The following is a 20,240-nucleotide window of genomic DNA, read 5'->3' on the forward strand; positions in this document are numbered from 1 at the left end:
TTCATTAGCGGACTGTTGCTCGTGGCCATGGCTGGTAGCTGACTCCTGACTTTAGCCGGAGCTTAGAGCATCCCAAATTCAGAACCCAGCCTTCCCTGGGGGCCAGCTCTCTAGGACCCTCTCGGGCTCAGACCCTGCTGGGCCTGCCTTCTGAAGCAGGATATCCTCCGTACCAAACCAGACACTGGAGGGGGCCATGTCGACTGTGATTACTACTACCCTACTTATTAATGCTATCATTCTGTGATCACAACTAACGACTGTAGAGTCAACGGGAAGGATGCTCAGTAGCTAACCGTTCAGCTTCCTTCACTCTTTGGCAAAGCTGAGAACTGAGGCCCCCTGAAAGGGAGCGATTTGGCCCAAAATGGAACGGAACCCAGTCGGTTGCCTCTGGGAATCCCTGGGCCCGATCGAAGTCTGTACCACCCTCCAACCTCTTGGCCCTCTTTTAAAGAGGGGACTCTCTGCTTTTGCATCCAGGATTCCTAGAATCAAGAGCCCAGAAAGAAAATTGCACCAGTTGCATCCCTCCCAGCCAATGCCTCTGGCACCCTTCCGGGCTTTACTCTAATTTCCCAGGGCTCCCTAAGCTGCTCCCAGGCTCTTAATGATGTACTTGATAATAGGATTGTGGGCATTCATTTGGAGCAGTAATAAAGCTGGAGGGAGACCTTGTGGGGCCGGGCTGGGGGGGGATGGGTGACCTCACAAGCTAAGCAGCCTGGGAGCTTGGAGCTGTTCTTCCCAGACCCCGTCGTCGGCCTGGGAAGTCCAGAGCGGGAGCACGGCTCCATGGGAGGCTGAGCCCACGCCAGGACCCTGCCTCCAGGGCAGAGGGCACCATGGCTCTGGCTTGGGATGCTCTGCTGGCTCGGGTGAAGGACGTGTGCCGGAGGAATGGATTGCTCATCCTGTCCGTTCTGTCTGTCATCATAGGCTGCCTCCTGGGCTTCTTCCTGAGGACCCAGCACCTCTCACCCCAGGTCAGTCCTCCAAGTCTTTGCACAGCCGTACCTCCCAGCCCCCAGCCCCGGAGCCCACCTGCCTCCCCTCCACTTCCCAGAATCCCCAGCTTTCTTCCAGACATGGCTCATGGGCCACCTTGAACTCAAGACCTTTCTTCCCTCACCCTCTGTGTTAGCCACAATCTCCACATCCTCAGATCATCGTCTCTGTTCACCCCGGAATGCTTCTTGTGACCCTCCTTCCCCCGTCCCCTGAAATCTCGGCACAGTGCCTGGCACACAGTAGGTGCTCAAAAACACTTACTGAACTGAATCTAATTGAATAATGAAAGTAATGATAATAATAATACTTCCATAATAATACCCATGCTTTCATTGAATTTGAGCGACAACCTGGTGCGGACATTAGAATCAGTATTGATATCCCCATTTGGCAGATGAGGAAATTGAGGAAGTGATTGTTCATGAGAGGTAGGATCGGAAGCTCTCTCTTGACTCCAAGGTCAGGGTGATCATGTGGATGTAGGGTTTCCCTCCACAGGTACAGATCTTCCCATTCTGGGTCTTTTGGTTCCATTGTTTTCATAAATCTGATGCATAAAAGGCGTCCCTAAGAATCCTTGGATATCTGGTAGATATCAGTCTGTAGCATGCCTATTTCTCTCTCTCTCTCTCTCTCTCTCTCTCTCTCTCTCTCTCTCTCTCTCTCTCTCTCTCTCTCTCTCTCTATATATATATATATATATATATATATATATATATATATATATATATATATATATATACTTTTCCCCCCAACTCACTGAGGCAAAAACAGTCTCTCCTGTTAGGCATCCATTCCTTTGACCTGGAGAGCATTAAGTGAAGTCCGGCGTCCAGGAACGGGAGATGGGCAGACTTCCTCTGCATTATTGTGCCAGTTCTGAGCATCATAGTTTAAGAAAGTGGATGAGCTGGAAAGGGGGTCTGAGTCTCTGAGGATCAGGGCTGACAGAAATGAGAATAGCAGACCTGGGAAGGTGCATCTTGACTTTTTGAGGCCATCCAGTCCATCAGGCTAGATGTATTAAGCACCTACTATGTGCCAGGCAGTGTGCTAGATTCTGAGGAAATAAATATAAAAATAATGAGGGGAGATGGTGTGAACATAGAGAGAAATATTCAAAAGTATATTGAAGGTGATCTTGGAGTGAGGCAGCAAGACGCCCCCTTTCTTTCACAGGAAAGCTTCTGCAAAAAAGAAATGACACAAACCAATCAATTAACAAGCATTTATTAAGCACTGACTATGTGCCAGCCACTGTGGATACAAATACAGAGAATGAACTAACCCCTGTTTGCAAAGAGCTGCACTTCACAGACATCAGCGTCCCCCTGGACACAGCTTGAACTATGAGGAAGTTAGTCTTGGTCTCGGGCATAATTTTGTTTCTACAGTCATTCCCTCAGTCTCCCTCTGGAGCCAAGCAGAACAAGTCTAATTTGCTAGAAAACAGTCCTTCCCAGAGCCCTTCTCTTCTCCACCTCAAATATCCTCACTTCCTTCCATCTGTCCTCATATGGCCTGCACTACCCTCCCAGAGGTTATTGCTCAGTCATTTCAGTCACGTCCAGCTCTCCGTGACCCCATCTGGAGTTTTCTTGGCAAAGATGCAGGAGTGGCTGGCCACTGTCTTTCCCAGCTCATTTTACAGATGAGCAGACTGAGGAAGATCAAGGATTAAGTGACTAACCCAGTGTCTCCCAGCTAGTATGTATCTGAGGCTGCATTTGACTCAGGGTTTTGCCGATTCCAAGTCTAGCACTCTATCTACGGCACCACTTAGCTGCTGGCTGAGCTCCTCGTTAACTGTGGAGCTTAGAACAAGTCATTTCCCCTGTAGAACACCAGCTGCTTCCTATATAGAATGGGCTTTGTGGTTTCTGAGGTCCCTTCCAGCCCCTGCTCAAGGCCCTCTCCCCATTAATTAACGCAGGACTAGACATTTATTGACTGCTAGGGAACAAATTGGGAATTCCTGTATGTTCCAGGCCCAGTTTGGGGGGCCCTCTTCATCCGAGCTTCCCTCTCCATCTGTTTGGATGGGCCCACAGTTCCCGAGCCAGAGAGATAGCAGGAAGGATGTGGACTGTAGAACAAGCACTTGGCAGGAGCCGGGGAGCTCAGTGTCTCCCTTTGAAGTAGAATCCCCCAGTGGCCGTCTGATACCTCAGCCAGGGACTGGAGCCCTGGACCTCCTCCCTCCTTAAACAATACTCTCGTATGGACGGGGCAGGCATGCAAGGATGGATACAGCTCATCCCTCCAGCTCTGACCCTGTCAGGCCCTGGGCTCTGGCTCAGGGTCACATTCTGGAAAATGACTCCAAGACCAGGTGGATTCTGCTCCTCGGATTTGAATTCAATTCTCCACATCGGCTTCTGTCCCTGATGCTGGCTGTATTAACTCTTCTCTAAGCCCCAGGTTAAGAATAAGAATCAGTATATCATCAGGAATAAGAATCAGTATATCATGAGGAATAAGAATCACTCAGTATGTCAGGAATAAGAATCAGTCAGTATGTCAGGAATAAGAATCACTATATCAGGAATAAGAATCAGCATATAAGGAATAAGACTCAGTATATCAGGAATAAGAATCAGTATATCAGGAACCTCACTGTGTGGTTGTCAGATAAAATGAGATTTAATAGTGAAGAAATAAATTTTTTTGATTAATTGATTGAATTCCTTTGTATAATTTGAAACCCTCTATTGATATCAATGAACATTGTAAGTTATTATTACTATTATTGTTGTTACAATTTGGGGAGAGACTAGACCTGAGATTTCTCTGTCATAAGGAATTCCTGCTGAGGAAATCCCTCCACCAATGCAGATTGGTACCTGCTCTTCAATTTATCATCTTACAAAGTTTTCTGGGACAGTTTTATATAACCAGGACATGTCAAAAGCAGGATCTGAATCCAGCTCTTCCTAAATTCTGAGGCCAGGTCTCCAATCACTGGGCTATACTCCCTTTCTAAATATCATTATTACCATATATTCTAAATCTCCTTCTAGCTCTGACATTCTATAAAAGTCATGACTTCCCTTTTCTGAGCCTCAGTTTTCCCATATATAAGATGAGAATAATCTTACTTGACTGCTAAAAAGCCTAAATGTAAAAAAGATGTTATAACATGCCTTGTACGAGTTTGTTGTTATTTTAACTTGCTTTTTTCTCACTGTGTGATAGAAAAAGCATGAGGTTGGGAATTAGAAAATCTGGGTTCTGGTCTCATCTCTGCCACTAAGCCATTTTGTGTCTCCGAATAAGACAGTCTCTCTGTCTGGGACTCAGTTTCTCTATCTGTAAAATATGGTTGAATGGTACTGAGATTTAGGAGACCAGGATTTAATCTTAACTCCAGGATTACTCAGATAGGTGGGTTTAGGCAAAACCTTGTCTCTGTTTCCCTATATGTAGAATGGAGTTAATCAGATGACTGAGAAGGTCATCATGGTACAGACCTGGGAACAGAGATGAATCAAATAACCGAAAGCAATTTTAAAACACTACGTTTTCAAAGGAAAAGGGGAATAAAGGAAGGGTACAAGAAAAGGGAAGGGATTTGGAAGGAGTGGGGAGGGATACTAAAAAGGGAGGGCTGTGCGTCACAAGTGGGGTCTATAAATTAAATATTGGGGAAGGGGTTCAGGGGGGGTCAAGGAAAAAAAGCATAATCTGGGGATAATATGATGGCAAGAAATACAGAATTAGTACTTTTAACTGTAAATGTGAATGGGATGAACTCTCCCATCAAACGCAGACTGGATCAAAAGTCAGAACCCTATAATATGTTGTTTACAGGAAACACACTTAAAGCAGAGAGATACATACAGAGTAAAGGTAAAAGGTTGGAGCAGAATCTATTATGCTTTAGGTAAAGCCAAAAAAGCAGGGGTAGCCATTCTTATCTCAGATCAAGCAAAAGCAGAAATTGATCTAATTAAAAGAGATAAGGAAGGAAACTATATCCTGCTAAAAGGTAGCATAAACAATGAAGCCATATCAATACTAAACATATATACACCAAGTGGTATAGCATCTAACTTTCTAAAGGAAAAGTTAAGAGAGTTGCAAGAAGAAAGAGACAGTAAAACTATAATAGTGGGAGATCGCAAGCTTGCACTCTCAGATTTAGACAAATCAAACCACAAAACAAATAAGAAAGAAATTAAAAAAGTAAATAGAACATTAGAAAAACTAGGTATGATAGACCTTTGGAGAAAACTGGAATGACAATAGAAAGGAATATACTTTCTTCTCAGCAGTTCATGGAACTTATACAAAAACTGACCATATATTAGGACATAAAGATTTCAAAATTAAATGCGGGAAGGCAGAAATAATAAATGCCTTCTTCTCAGACCACAATGCAATAAAAACTATATTCAATAAGAAGTTAGGGGTAAATAGACCAAAAAGTAAATGGAAACTGAATAATCTCATCTTAAAGAATGACTGGGTGAAACAGCAAATTATAGAAACAATTAATAATTTCACCCAAGATAATGACAATGATGAGACATCATACCAAAATCTGTGGGATGCAGCTAAAGCGGTAATAAGGGGAAATTTTATATCTTTAGAGGCTTATTTGAACAAAATAGAAAAAGAGAAGATTAATGGATTGGGCCTGCAACTTAAAAAGTTAGAAAAAGACCAAATTAAAAACCTCCAACCAAAAATCAAACTTGAAATATAAAAATTAAGAGGAGAAATCAATAATATTGAAAGTAAAAAAAAACGATTGAATTAATAAATAAAACCAAGAGTTGGTTTTATGAAAAAGCCAATAAAATAGATAAACCTTTGGTAAATCTGATCAGAAAAAGGAAAGAGGAAAATCAAATTGTTAGTCTTACAAATGAAAAGGGGGATCTTTCCACCAATGAAGAGGAAATTAGAGAAATAATAAGGAATTACTTTGCCCAACTTTATGCCAATAAATTTGATAACTTAAGTGAAATGGATGACTTCCTTCAAAAATATAGGATTCCTAGATTAACAGAGGAGGAGATAAATTGCTTAAACAGTCCCATTTCAGAAAAAGAAATAGAACAAGCTATTAATCAACTCCCCAGGAAAAAATCCCCAGGACCAGATGGATTTACATGTGAATTCTACCAAACATTTAAAGAACAATTAGCTCCAATGTTATATAAACTATTTGAAAAAATAGGGGATGAAGGAGTCCTACCAAACTCCTTTTACGACACAGACATGGTACTGATACCTAAACCAGGTAGATCGAAAACTGAGAAAGAAAACTATAGACCAATTTCCTTAATGAATATTGATGCTAAAATCTTAAATAAGATATTAGCAAAAAGAATTCAGAAAATCATCCCCAGGATAATACACTATGATCAAGTAGGATTTATACCAGGAATACAGGGCTGATTTAATATTAGGAAAACTATTAGTATAATTGACCATATTAATAATCAAATTAATAAAAACCATATGATCATCTCAATAGATGCAGAAAAAGCATTTGATAAAATCCAACATCCATTCCTACTAAAAATACTTAAGAGTATAGGAATAAATGGACTATTCCTTAGAATAATCAGGAGCATATATTTACGACCGTCAGTAAGCATAATATGCAATGGAGATAAACTGGAACCTTTCCCAGTAAGATCAGGAGTGAAACAAGGTTGCCCACTATCACCATTACTATTCAATATAGTACTAGAAATGCTAACCTCGGCAATAAGAGCCGAGAAAGAGATTCAAGGAATTAGAGTAGGAAATGAGGAAATCAAACTATCACTCTTTGCAGATGACATGATGGTATACTTAGAGAACCCCAAAGACTCTGCTAAAAAGCTACTAGAAATAATTCAAAATTTTAGCAAAGTTGCAGGATACAAAATAAATCCACATAAATCCTCAGCATTTTTATATATCACCAACAAAATGCAACAGCAAGAGATACAAAGAGAAATTCCATTCCAAACAAATGTTGAGAGTATAAAATATTTGGGAATCCATCTACCAAAGAAAAGTCAGGAATTATATGAGCAAAATTAAGAAACACTTGCCACAAAAATAAAGTCAGATTTAAATAATTGGAAAGACATTGAGTGCTCTTGGATAGGCCGAGAGAATATAATAAAGATGACAATACTCCACAAACTAATCTATTTATTTAGTGCTATACCAATCAGACTCCCAAGAAACTATTTTAATGACCTAGAAAAAATAACAACAAAATTCATATGGAAGAATAAAAGGTCGAGAATTGCAAGGGAACTAATGAAAAAAAAGTCAGATGAAGGTGGTCTAGCTGTACCTGATCTAAAGCTATATTATATAGCAGCAGTCACCAAAACCATTTGGTATTGGCTAAGAAATAGACCAGTCGATCAGTGGCACAGATTAGGTACAAAGGACAAAAAAGGGTACATTTATAGCAATCTAGTCTTTGACAAACCCAAAGATACCAACATAGGGATAAAAATTCATTATTTGAAAAAAACTGCTGGGAAAACTGGAAATTAGTATGGCAGGAATTAGATATGGATCCACACTTAACACCATATACCAAGATAAGATCAAAATGGGTCCATGATTTAGGCATAAAGAGGGAGATAATAAATAGATTAGAGGAACAGAGAATAGTCTACCTCTCAGACCTGTGGAGGAGGAAGGAATTTATGACCAGAGGAGAACTAGAGATCATTATTGATCACAAAATAGAAGATTTTGATTACATCAAACTAAAAAATTTCTGTACAAACAATACTAATGCAAACAAGATTAGAAGGGAAGTAACAAATTGGGAAAATATTTTTACAGTTAAAGGTTCTGATAAAGGTCTCATTTCCAAAATATATAGAGAACTGACTCTAATTTATAAGAAATCAAACCATTCTCCAATTGATAAATGGTCAAAGGATATGAATAGACAATTCTCAGATGATGAAATTGAAATTATATCCACTCATATGAAAGATTGTTCCAAATCACTACTGATCAGAGAAATGCAAATTAAGACAACTCTGAGATACCACTACACACCTGTCAGATTGGCTAAGATGACAGGAGCAAATAATGATGAATGTTGGAGGGGATGTGGGAAAACTGGGACACTAATACATTGCTGGTGGAGTTGTGAAAGAATCCAACCATTCTGGAGAGCAATTTGGAACTATGCCCAAAAAGTTATCAAATTGTGCATACCCTTTGATCCAGCATTGCTGCTATTGGGCTTATATCCCAAAGAAATACTAAAGAGGGGAAAGGGACCTGTATGTGCCAAAATGTTTGTGGCAGCTCTTTTTGTGGTGGCTAGAAACTGAAAGATGAATGGATGTCCATCAATTGGAGAATGGTTGGGTAAATTATGGTATATGAAGGTTATGGAATATTACTGCTCTGTAAGAAATGACCAGCAGGAGGAATACAGAGAGGTTTGGAAAGACATCAACTGATGCTGAGTGAAATGAATAGAACCACTGTACACTTCAACAACAATGCTGTATGAAGATGTATTCTGATGGAAGTGGATATCTTCAACATAAAGAAGATCCAACTCACTTCCAGTTGATCAATGATGGACAGAAATAACTACACCCAGAGAAGGAACACTGGGAAGTGAATGTAAATTGTTAGCACTACTGTCTATCTACCCAGGTTACTTATACTTTCGGAATCTAATACTTAATGTGCAACAAGAAAATGGGATTTACACACGTATATTGTATCTAGGTTATATTGTAACATATGTAAAATGTATGGGATTTCCTATCATCTAGGGGAGGGAGTAGAGGGAGGGAGGGAATAATTTGGAAAAATGATTACAAGGGATAATGTTATAAAAAAAATTAATCATGCATATATACTGTCAAAAAATTTATAATAAAGTGACTTTGTTTTCAATTAAAAAAAAAGACTATGTTTTCAGGGCAGCCATGACACTGTGGGTAGATCACTGGGCCTGGAGTCAGGAGCATCTGAGTTCAAATTTGGCTTCAGACACTTTCCTTACTAGCTGAGTGACCCTGAACAAGTCACTTAACCCCAACAGCCTTTCAGAAAAAACAAAAAAACAACTATCTTTTCCAATCTCCCTTTTTTAATGTGAGGAAAGCAAAACTCAGGAATGATTTGTCCAATGTCACACAGAAAATCAGGGCAGAACAGGAATGAGAGCCCAGAAACCCATACCTTTAGACTCAGGTTTGTTTTTGTTTTTTTTACTGCCCTTGAGGCCTCCAGAGAATGGCCTTTTCCCCACGGAAAGATTGTAATAATTATAACAGCATTACACACAAGTAAGTGAGGGCCTGCTAGAAACTCATGGTTCTTCTTGTGCTTCTAGGAAGTTAGTTACTTCCAATTCCCTGGAGAGCTGCTGATGAGGATGCTGAAGATGCTGATCCTGCCTCTTGTTGTGTCAAGGTGAGTCACTACTAAGATGTTTACTGATGTTTAGTATAAGCTAAGTGAAGATAGATTGCGTGTGTGTGTGTGTGTGTGTGTGTGTGTGTGTGTGTGTGTGCTGGTTGCCTGGGTCTTGTTGATCTCTCTTATTTCTTAAATCAAATTATATAACGGATTATCTATTTTATTACATTTTTAAAATCCAGTTTCTTGTTTCATTTATTAAATCAAAGGATTTTGATAATATGATTTCATAATAAATGAAAATCAAAGGATGTTTTTGTTTGCAATTTTTCCTAATTTCCTCTTTGATTTTCAAAATTTCTATTTTGGTATTCAAATGGCTTTAAAGAAAAGTTGTTGGTTTTTCCAGTTTTTAAACGTGATTATCCAATTTGTTGATCTGTTGTTCTTCTCTTTTGTTGATGAGAACATTTAAAGATATATATTAGAGATGTACTGGGAAGCTTCATCTAAAACCTTTTGCTCTATTGTTTCATTGTTGTCATTTTAAATGAAATTGTCTATTGTTTTATGATTTTTCAGGTTAAGTTATTAAGTCTCTAATTACTTTTAATTTCTTTCTTCATTGAAGAATTTTTTTCTTCTCAATACAATTTTATTGTATTGTGTCAACAAAAGATAAGTTTAATATTTCTGCTTTTTGACATTTGCTTTTTGAGGTTTTAAGGGCCTACTTCATGGTCAGTATTAGTACAAGAACCATGAATAGCTGGGGATAATATATACAGCCTTTTCAATTTTCAATAAATATTTTTTAAATCTATTTTTGTCCTTAATTTCCTTTTTTATTTTTTGCTAGATTTGTTTAAGTCTGAAAGAGGTATACTGAAATCCTCTATTATTATAGTTTTATTGTACATTTCTCCATGCAACTCATTTAGTTTTTCCTTTAAATATTTACATTTTAAACATATACATTTGGTATATATATTATATTTTATTCAATATCCACTACCTTTCAATACAATGTAGTTTTCTTGTTTATTTCTTTTATTGAAGACTATTTTTGCTATCACCTTATTTGAGATCATGTTTGCAATCCTTGCCTTTTTTAATTCAGAGAAACCATAAAAATTTTTGCTTCATCCCCCAATTTAAATTCTATAAATTCTTATATTTCAAGTGTATTTCTTGTAAACCACGTATTTTTGGATTCTGTTCTGTAGTCTAACCTGCTATTCTCTTCCATTTTCTGAATGAATGCATACCACTGACATTCACAGTCATGATTGTTAATTATGTATTTCCCTCCCACTCATCCTCTTGTACTTTTTCCTCTCTTTGTTCTCTCCCTCTTTCTAAAGCAGATGGTAGAAAGGGAGGGATGTGTTCAAGCATTTTTTTTAATGTTTTATGCTCGATGCAATTTGCTTCTAATCTCCGGCTCTTTTTCTCTTTCCTTGCTCAGATTTTAATTAAAGTTTTCCCTTTAAAAAAAAATCCTTCTTCACAATCCACTCTTCAAGGTTAGAGTTTGTTTTGCTATGACCAATCCTTCCCTAAATTTGTCCCTATCCATTCTTCTTCTCCTCTCCTCCCCTCTTCCCATACCCTCCTGATTCCTTATTAAGTATATTTCTATGCCCAACTCTGTGAAGATTCTACCCTCTTTTGCCCAGTTCAAATGATAGTCACATTTAAATTTCATCTGCTATCCCCACTTCTGCTTCCTCATTTATATCATCTTCTACTTTATGCACATATGATTATATGAGATAATAAATTCTCCCAACATTTCCCTCCCTAATGCATTTCTTGTCCCCTCCCTTTTCTTTTTAAATAATTATAATGATAAAAAAAATTTTCTCTTTGCCCTGGAAAGTCTGGATTTAGACAATGACACTTCTGAGAGTTTTCATTTTGGAATTTCTTTAAACAAGTAAACTCTATTTTCACTTTCCCCTTTTGTTTTAAGAGATCTGGTAAAGTTTATTATTATTATTATTATTATTATTATTATTATTACTTGAAATATCATGTACATGCTCCTTTACCCTCCTGCTCATGATTGGATAGGAAGGAAGTAGTAAACATTTATTAAGTGCCTACTATGTCTCAGATACCTTCTAAGAACTTTTAAAATATTATCTCATTCAACTCTCACAACAATTCTACAAGCCAAGAATTCTTATTATCCCCACTTTATAATTGAGGAAAACAAGGCAAACAGAGATTAAAGACCTTGTCTAGAGTCCAATAGCTAGTATATTATCTAGGGCTGGATTTGAATTCAGACTTTCCTGACTCCAGGCCTAGTGCTCTGTCCTTTGATTCTTAAATTATCTCTCCTTGATCACTCTTCCAGGTCATTGGGGGTGAGGAGCAGTTGCCTTTTTTATGAGATGGTTTACACTTTCTTCTTTTTTTCCACACTTTTCATTTTGTTTTAATATATCTTTTTGTCTTGTGGAGGGTGAGTTGGAGAAAAAGACACAAATAATATTCACTTCTGTTTAGTCCATTCTCATTTTCAAGGAATCTGTTGCTTGGATAAGGATTTTTACTCTTTATGCCAAACTGACAATCTTTTTTTTGAGTTTTTCCTCCAAAAATCTCATGTTTTTTTCCTAATTTTTCCCTCTAGTGGTCTCATTTCATTTAGAAAATCATTTTAAAAGTTTACCTTTATTTCAGGAATTCTAATTGATCGAGTATCAAAGCTATATATTTTTAAGACTTTTATTGCAAATGTTTTGGAATCATTCCTTCTTATGGGTTTGTGTCTTTGAGTATTTCTGGCAGCATAATAGCTTTTGATAGTAGTTGTCTTTTTTGCTTGTTTGTTTGCTCATTGTTTCAGCCTTATTTCCCCATATAGAATTTTAGCTTAGGGCCAGATTCTATACACTTCCGGTGGAAGCACCTGGGCCTTGTTCTGTCCTGATTTGTATTCTGTGGAGTTTTGCTGCTGTTTTTGTTGGGGAGTGAATTCTGTGTTCTTTAAGAGTCTTAGAAGCAGCGAGGGCTGCAGCACTTTGACCTTTCAGGGGATGCTGATTGGGTCAAAATCTGGTTAGTGGCCTCTTGGTCTGAGCTTTGCAAACTTTTGATCCTGGTTTCAGACTGAGAATCATGAAAGTTGTTTTATCTGATTGGAGTTCCATCGACTGCCACAGGCCCTTGCCTCTCTCGGTCAGCTGGAAGGCTTTGGAGGTTCAGAGTGACAGAATTGCGGGTTTCCCCTTAATCTGAGCTCTCTTCCTCAGCTGCAGAACTTGGGCTGGGCTGAGGGCTGACTACAAGATGCTGTTCAGAGGTCATAGTCCCCCAGCTTCTATCCATTCTCTTCTTACTTTTAGCCTACCTCAGGTCCACAATTATTCCTTTCCCTGGACAGCCTCTCTTCAGTCCTCATTGGATCTTCATTCCAGAGAAGGGTACAAACCATAGAGCTGGCTCCTCTTCCTAGACCTTTTACATTAACAGAGTCATCTCCACTGGATCCAGGGAATTTTTTGCCCATGTTACATTGTAAGCTCCCTGATGGCAACATCTGTCATCTGCCTCTTTTTTGCATCCCTAGGACTTAGCTTAGTGTCTGGCATACAGTTAACATTTAATAAATGTTTATTTATTGATTCATTGATCATACCCCGAGGACCCAATTCATTGCCAGTGTAGAAGATACTGGATGGGGAACCTCCTGAACCCTTCTAATAAAACCCTTCTACAGTGTCCACAGATCTCTATCTGCCTAGGTTGACCAGGGCTAGAAAGGTAACTCATTGTGATTTTTCTTTTTATTTCCCAGCCACAACTCTGATGCTTTTCCTAGGTCTTTGTCTATTAGGGGGAAGTTGGGTTGTATAGCTTTCTCCTCTTGCTCTATCATCTTTGCTGGTCCTTCCCCCCACCCTGGTTTTCTCCTGATGGAAAAACTCATCTACAGCATATGCTCAAGTTTCTAGAGACTGTAAAGTCTGGAACCTGTGATGTGTGGAAAGAGCTCTGGGCAGGAGATCACAAGAATTAAATATATGTGTATATATATATTCATATAAGCATACACGCATATATCTGCATTTGGGTAAAAATATTTTTGTATTGTTCCCGGGGGGGGGAAATTCACTAGCGTCAAGAGGACTGTGTCTCCAATTCCAGCTCTGGCGTTTACTAAGCCTGTGATCTTGAACTACCCTATGATGAGCCTTATCATATGAGTTTCTTCATCTGGAAAAAGGAATAATAATATTTACATTCCCTACTTCATGGAGTTCCTATAAAAACAGTGGTTTATAAACTGTAGAGTGCCATAAAAATGATTTCTCTAGGGAGAGGGCCTCCCTCCAAAGTTTCCTTCTCTCCCTGCTTTTGGCTTCTCTCAACTATTTTCTACCTGAACCTCTCTGATAATGTTTCCTGAGGAATGGTCTTGGCTAGAGATGGCTTTCCCAAGATTTAAGAGGAGGCCATGGGATCCTGTGGAAAGGACTCTAGACTTTCAGAGAAACTGAGTCTGAGATTTGGCTCTACAACTTGTTCTCGTGTGGCCCTGGATAAGTCACTTCCCATTTATGAGCCTGTTTCCCCATCTGTAAAATGAGAATAATAATGATTTCATTGTCTACATCATTAAGTTGAACCAGAGAAATGAGGAATGTTAATAGCAGATACTTAATAAATAAAAGAGTTATAATAATGAGCACATTTTAAGCCTAAGGGATTCAGTATAATAATCCCAAAGATCCACTTGGTTCCTTCCTCTCTATCTTTGTGGAATTCATTTTAGGTGAAGAGTTCTAAGTTCTGTCACAACTGCTTTAATCCCCTAATTAGGCAAATTCCTAACATTTAGACAGAAGTCAGCTCCAGACCTAACTCCACAATTCTGGCTAACCCACAATGAGGGCAACTGACAGGCCTCAAACAGGGAATATTGACTCAAGCACATGAAGACTTCCTCCCGTGGAATGGGTGAGTGAGGACAGTTTGGTCCCCTGGCCATGCAGGTGGCTAAAGCGGGCATTGTGGAGTGGTTCAAAGTTTGGCCAAGTCATCCATGGTGTTCTAGGTCGTCTCTGGTCATCCTGACTTTTGTCTCACCACTGGAAGTCCATGGAAGGCAGAATGAGGACTTTGTATGACTCTGTGTCACTTAAATCCAATTCACAGGAAAGTCAAGATGCCACCAGTGATGTCCCTGTCCTTTTTGAATCAGAAGGTGAAATGACAACAGTTCCATCTTTTTCTCATTAACCCTTGGCTTCTTTGTGAATGAGGCAAAATTCACTTTCCTGGAACTGTTTGGGGAATGAAACCACAAATTATGTTCTAATGTCTGGGAATAGACAAACACCTGGAGGGAAAAGCTGGGGGGCTGGAGGGGAGCAAACTGGTCTTTTCTTGGATTTTGGCTAAGATCTACTTCGTTAGATTTGTTAATTCACTTGTGGAATTGATGACTCCCCTCAATGTCTCCCTATTTGCCATAGCTGATGGCTCCCCTTGTCCCTCGGAGCTGTGTTGGACCTTACCCTTGCTCCAAGTTTATTCTAATCTCTTTGTTTCCAGAGTCTTCCTTCAGATTCACTCTCCTTAGCTTCTTCCAGCGGAGTGATTCTGGGAAAGTCACTTAACCCTGTTTGCTTCAATTTCCTCATCTATAAAATGAGTTAGAAAAGGAAATGGCAAACCACTGCAGTGTGTGGCCAAGAAAATCCCAAATGGGGTCATAAAGAGTCAGACCTAAGCCTAAGTCTAACAGAAAAAAGTCACTGAACAACAACTACCTACAAATTTCTTAGGGCATAACTACACTTCTCACACTATGGCTTTGATTGATTTGAAAAGATAATACAGGTCCTTTTCACAGTTGGTTCTGACTGACTGAATGAAGAGGTGTTCCTCTCTAACAAAAACCAATTTTAAGGGAGTGGAATAACCAATGGAGCCCCATTCTTCCACAAATATTGGATCGATCTGTCCTATGAGATTGGGAGATATTTCCATTTTATTGCTAGAGAAAATAGAGGCCCTTGGAGGCAAAATGATTTACCCAGGGTCATTCAGTGAGTAAGTAGCTAAGACAGGATTTGAACTCAGGTATTTGCTAAGTCTGAGTCCAGGATCTGTTCTTAATGTGTTTGACATATATTTACAAATATACATTAAGTATGTGTGTCCATAAACATATACGTGCCTCTTCTAGGGTATAAGCTCCACAAAGGGAAGGATTGTTTTGTTTCAGTCTTTTGTCAACTGATTACCTCATGACCTTGCTACAAAAGTACCCAGTCAGTTGTCAGAGTTTGTCGACTCTACCTCCATAATGTATCTTGCTTTTGTCCCATCTTTTATTCCCTCTGCTAGCAAATACACTTTGGTTCTTATCTCAGTCTTCTCTGTGCCAGCTAAAATGACCAATTTACTATCACCTGTCTACCATCCCCCATTCTCCCACCTCCTCGTCTTTGCTCAGGCTGTTCCCTATATAGAATATCTAAGCTATCAACCTCCTTCCCATCCTTTGTGGTCCAGTTTAAATAACCTCCCCCACCATTCCCATCATTTTGTTTGCCTCTCAATCACTGTTATACAATTATAAATATTTTGATATGTGCTGTAGCTTTCTTTTTTTCCCCCTGAGGCAGTTGGGGTTAAGTGACTTGTCCAGGGTCACAACAGCTAGGAAGTATTAAGTGTCTGAGGCCACATTTGAACTCAGGTCCTCCTGACTTCAGGGCTGGTGCTCTATCCACTGCACCACCTAGCTGCCCTTGTAGCTTTCTATTAGCTTGTGAGCTCTGTGAGTGAAGGGATTATATATCATTTCACATTAGTGTCTCTCTTGCCCTGCTTACATGGTTCTGTACATGGTAGGAGCTTAATAAGAGTTTAACAACAAGGAGTGTTCATCATTTTCCCTTGGCCGATCTCCTAGATTTCATGATTTCCCAAGACTCATCATTTTGCAAGATGAATTCAACTCACTTCCTAAGGTCATTTCCTGCCTTAGCTGTAGGACTCACCACACCCTTGTGATGACTGTTCTCTCTCCCCACCTCTTCAGATTATTGTCTTCTCCCATTAAAGTGTGAGCTTTTCAAGGGCAGAGATTGTCAGACCTTTCTCTGAGTACCCAGCAGTTAGCACAATACCTGGCTCAGAAATGGCACACAATATATATTTATTGACTGACTCTGAAAGCAGAGGTCATTGAAAGAAGCAAAGTTATCACAAAGCACATGTATGTCCCCTTCATAAAAGAGGCTTGGCAGCCTTGAGAAAGCTTTCCTTCTCTAAACCTTTGACTCCATGACCTCATGAATTAGTGAAAAGGGCATTCTAGGCACTGGGGACAAGCTGACCTAAAACACTAGACTGATGGATAGAGGGAATATTCTGCTTATAATCTGCCCCGATTTTGCAAAGCTTTAGACAAAGTCATTTGTACTGTGCTTATGTTCAAGATGGTGAAAAGGGATAAGATGACAGTCCAATTAGGTACACTAAGAAGTGAAAGGGCTAGACTCCAGAAGTCATTAATGATGTCAGCTAAAAGACATGTTCAGGAGACCAGTGATTGCTTCCAGGGCACTGGGACAGAAGACCAGAAGAAAAAGCTGGGCAGCGACGAGCTCGAAAAAGAATTTTCAGGATAAATTGAAGCGGAGAAAGACCTGATGTGCAGATGGAAAGATGTGTTAGGATACCATTGCAAATACTCAGTCAAGTCATGATGAAGACCTGAACTGGTGTGTTGGCATTGAGAACAGAATCTATTCCATATGACAGCCTGTTGAGTGGTTGAAAACAGTTACTGTTTGTACCAGAATCTTCTCTTCTCTAGACTATACATCCATAGTTTCAATTCAACTTTATGCAAATTTGACAGATGTGGCACAGTGAGTCAAGTGCTAGACACAGAGTCGGGAAGATCTAAATTCAAGTCATGCTTCATGTTATGTGACCCTAGGAAAATTACTTAACTTCTGTTTGCCTCAGTTTCTTTATTTGTAAAATGAGGATAATAAAAGTACTTACTTCCCAGAGTTGTGAGAATTAAATGGTATAATTTATGCAAAGTTCTTTGCAAACTCTGAAGCACTTTACAAATTCTAGCTATTATTATTTTTATTACTTGTGCCTTTATCCAAGTAAAAATTACAAAACTGCACAGGATGAATGATAGATCTCTGGGACATTCCGCTGTAGATCTTCTTGATTAGCTGGCTATAAACCATTCATGATTTTTCTTTGTTGTTGTTCAGTCACTTTTCAGTGGTGTCCAGCTCTTTGTGTCACCATTTGGGGTTTCCTTGGCAAACTTCCTGGAGTGGCTTGTCATTTCCTTCTCTAGCTTGTTTTGCAGATAAAGAAACTGAGGCAGACAGGGTAAATTACTTTTCCAGAGTCACACAGCTAAGTGTCTGAGGCTAGATTTAACCTCAGAAAAATGAATCCTCCTGATTCCAGATCCAGCGCTCTATTCACTACAGCACCCCCCTAACTGCCTCCCTCTTTGGGTCTGTCCATTTAATCAACTCTTGACCTAATTTTTTGTCTTTAGCCTGTCTCCGTTCATCTTTTCCTTAAGCAGAAGTGAATGGGGTTAGAGACTGTCAACCTCATTTTATAGCAAAAGAAACTCAGATTTGGAGGAGCAAGTCCTTGGTTGTCCTACAGCAGAAAGTGACCAAGCTGGGCCCTGTTCTTCAGTGATTCTGGCCTCTCTGACCATGCTGACACTCTCAGGCCCTTAAGCAGGCTTTGTCCATGGCTTTGTAAACCATCTGTACAATTCATATTAACAGCATCCCCTTGATCTGCCTGGATGGTGTTTTTCATCAGGCCAGGGAACTGTTGTGAAGCTACATCTCTACCATTGTAAGCCTAAAACGTCATGATTTGGTGACTTATCTAGGATCACACAGTTAATATGTGTCAGAGGCTAGACTCAAACTCAGGTCACAGGGTAACAGATTTCGAGCTGGAAGAGGTCTTTGAAACTTCCGAATCCTCCATCAAAGCGTCTTCCTGACTCTGAGTTCAATCTTCTAGCCACCTCATACTTAGAGAAAGATAGGGATGAAGTCACTTTGGACAGCTCTGATCTTGGCGTTGGCTTCTGAAAACACAATATGTCAAGGAACAGAATGTACAAGCTGGTAGGGAGCTTAGGACACAAAAGAAGTAAAGAGAGACTGTTAGAGATGAGAAGTCTTTGAGGTTTACTAGCCCAATTCTCTCATTTTACCCAAATCAATGACACTTGCTCAAGATGAATGTGAGGGCATCCTAGTGGAGAGGAGTGGGATCATTTGATCCTCATAACAAACCTGTAAGATTATGCCCATTTTATAGAGGAAGAAACTGAGGTAGACAAAAGGTATATGACTTGACAGGTGACATACAACTCATGTGTCTGAGACAGAATTGAACTCAAGTATTTCTGACTCCAGGCTCAGCGCTGGACTCAGAGCAGGGGGCCACAGGGAAAAGCAAGGGTAAGTGAGGTAAGGGGACACTGGACTAGAGGGAGCCTGCAGTTCCTTCCAGCTCTCAGTCTGAGCTTCTCTGATCTTCCAGCATCTGGCAGTTTATAAAGGAACATCCCGAACGGGATTTCACAACAGCCAGCTGAATGGGGTGGGCAGGTTGAAGACCGTCGATCTCATAGCAATAGAAACTCGGGTTCAGAGGAGCAAACCCTTGGCTATTCCCTGCAAAAAGTGACCGAGCCAGCTGCTCTGGTTTTTTCCCAGTTTTTTTCCAGTGCACCACACTGACATTCTCAGGGATGAATCATGTCAGATAGAGCTATTCAGTAAGCATTAAGTGCCAACTGTTTACTGTGTACCATATTGGGATATTGGATAATTGTCACTGCTTTCTAACCATAGCAGTTCTGATTTCTCCAGGTAGAGATAGATTTGCTTTACAAGATATATGCTTGATATCAAGCAGTTCCCTAACAACGGGGTGGGTCATGTTTGCGGTGTGCAGGGTGTGATTCCCATTTTACAGAGTGGAAAACTGAGATCTGAGGAAGTGGGCTGAATAACTTGTGGAGAGTCACACAACCTGAAAGAGAATCAGAGACTGGATGTACCCTTTGACTAGCCTCCCAGTGACCTAGGTCCGCCATTTTGGCATTTCTCAACTTATCCAAATATCTGCTCTCCCACCACACCCAAGCACATTGTGAAATAAAGAGAAAGGAAAGCAGAGGCTGCCTCACAGTGTGCTTTTCTAGGGCTCTCTGGTCTGATCGCAATTGAAGCTGGAAGCCTGGGCCCCGAAGGGTGCTCCTTCTTAGAGAAATAACTCTCTTCCTGCTCAACTTCAGCTCCCAGACTTAAAAAATGGGCACGAGGCTACCGACTGGTTTGAAATGGCCTGGGATGGATTGGGAAGCACTTGAGTGTTAGAGTCAAGAGAGACCTGGAGTAGAAGCCTCCCTCTGTCCCTTAACATGTAAAATGGGGGTTAAAATATTTAGGATAGTATCTTCAGAAATAATATCATCTCATCTGGTCCAGAGATTTTTCACCTTTTTTGTGTCCTGGACCTTTGGATGATTAGTCTGTGGAAGCCAAGGGACCCCTTCCCAGAATTATGTTGGGCTATTTACATTCATAATTGAAGAAAATGCTTAATTTCAGGTAGCAGTACATAAAAATAAAGATGTCAGTTTTTGTTCCATCCAAGTTCACAACTGCCCTGAAATTGATCCACGGAGCTCAGGTCAAGAACTAGCTCCAGAACCCTGCTCCAGTCAAATCTTATTTATTATATAAAGAAACATACTGGGACATAGGGAGGGGAAATGACCCGCCCAGGGTCACCCATGCAATAAAGAAGAGTCT

At 39.9% G+C, this 20,240-nt stretch overlaps 1 protein-coding gene across 1 annotated transcript in view; it reads left to right on the forward strand.

Annotated features, from left to right (window-relative positions):
* The first annotated feature begins 724 nt into the window (after positions 1-724).
* The window catches only part of SLC1A7 (solute carrier family 1 member 7), a 72,434-nt gene continuing 52,918 nt past the window's right edge, over positions 725-20,240 (forward strand). The window contains exons 1-2 of the mRNA XM_074265905.1: positions 725-986; positions 9,347-9,426. Of these exons, the coding sequence (XP_074122006.1) occupies positions 846-986; positions 9,347-9,426 (221 nt within the window). The 5' untranslated portion in view covers positions 725-845. The remainder of the gene's footprint in view (positions 987-9,346; positions 9,427-20,240) is intronic.

Source organism: Sminthopsis crassicaudata, chromosome 4, assembly GCF_048593235.1.
Source record: "Sminthopsis crassicaudata isolate SCR6 chromosome 4, ASM4859323v1, whole genome shotgun sequence".
Taxonomy (NCBI): Eukaryota; Metazoa; Chordata; class Mammalia; order Dasyuromorphia; family Dasyuridae; genus Sminthopsis; species Sminthopsis crassicaudata.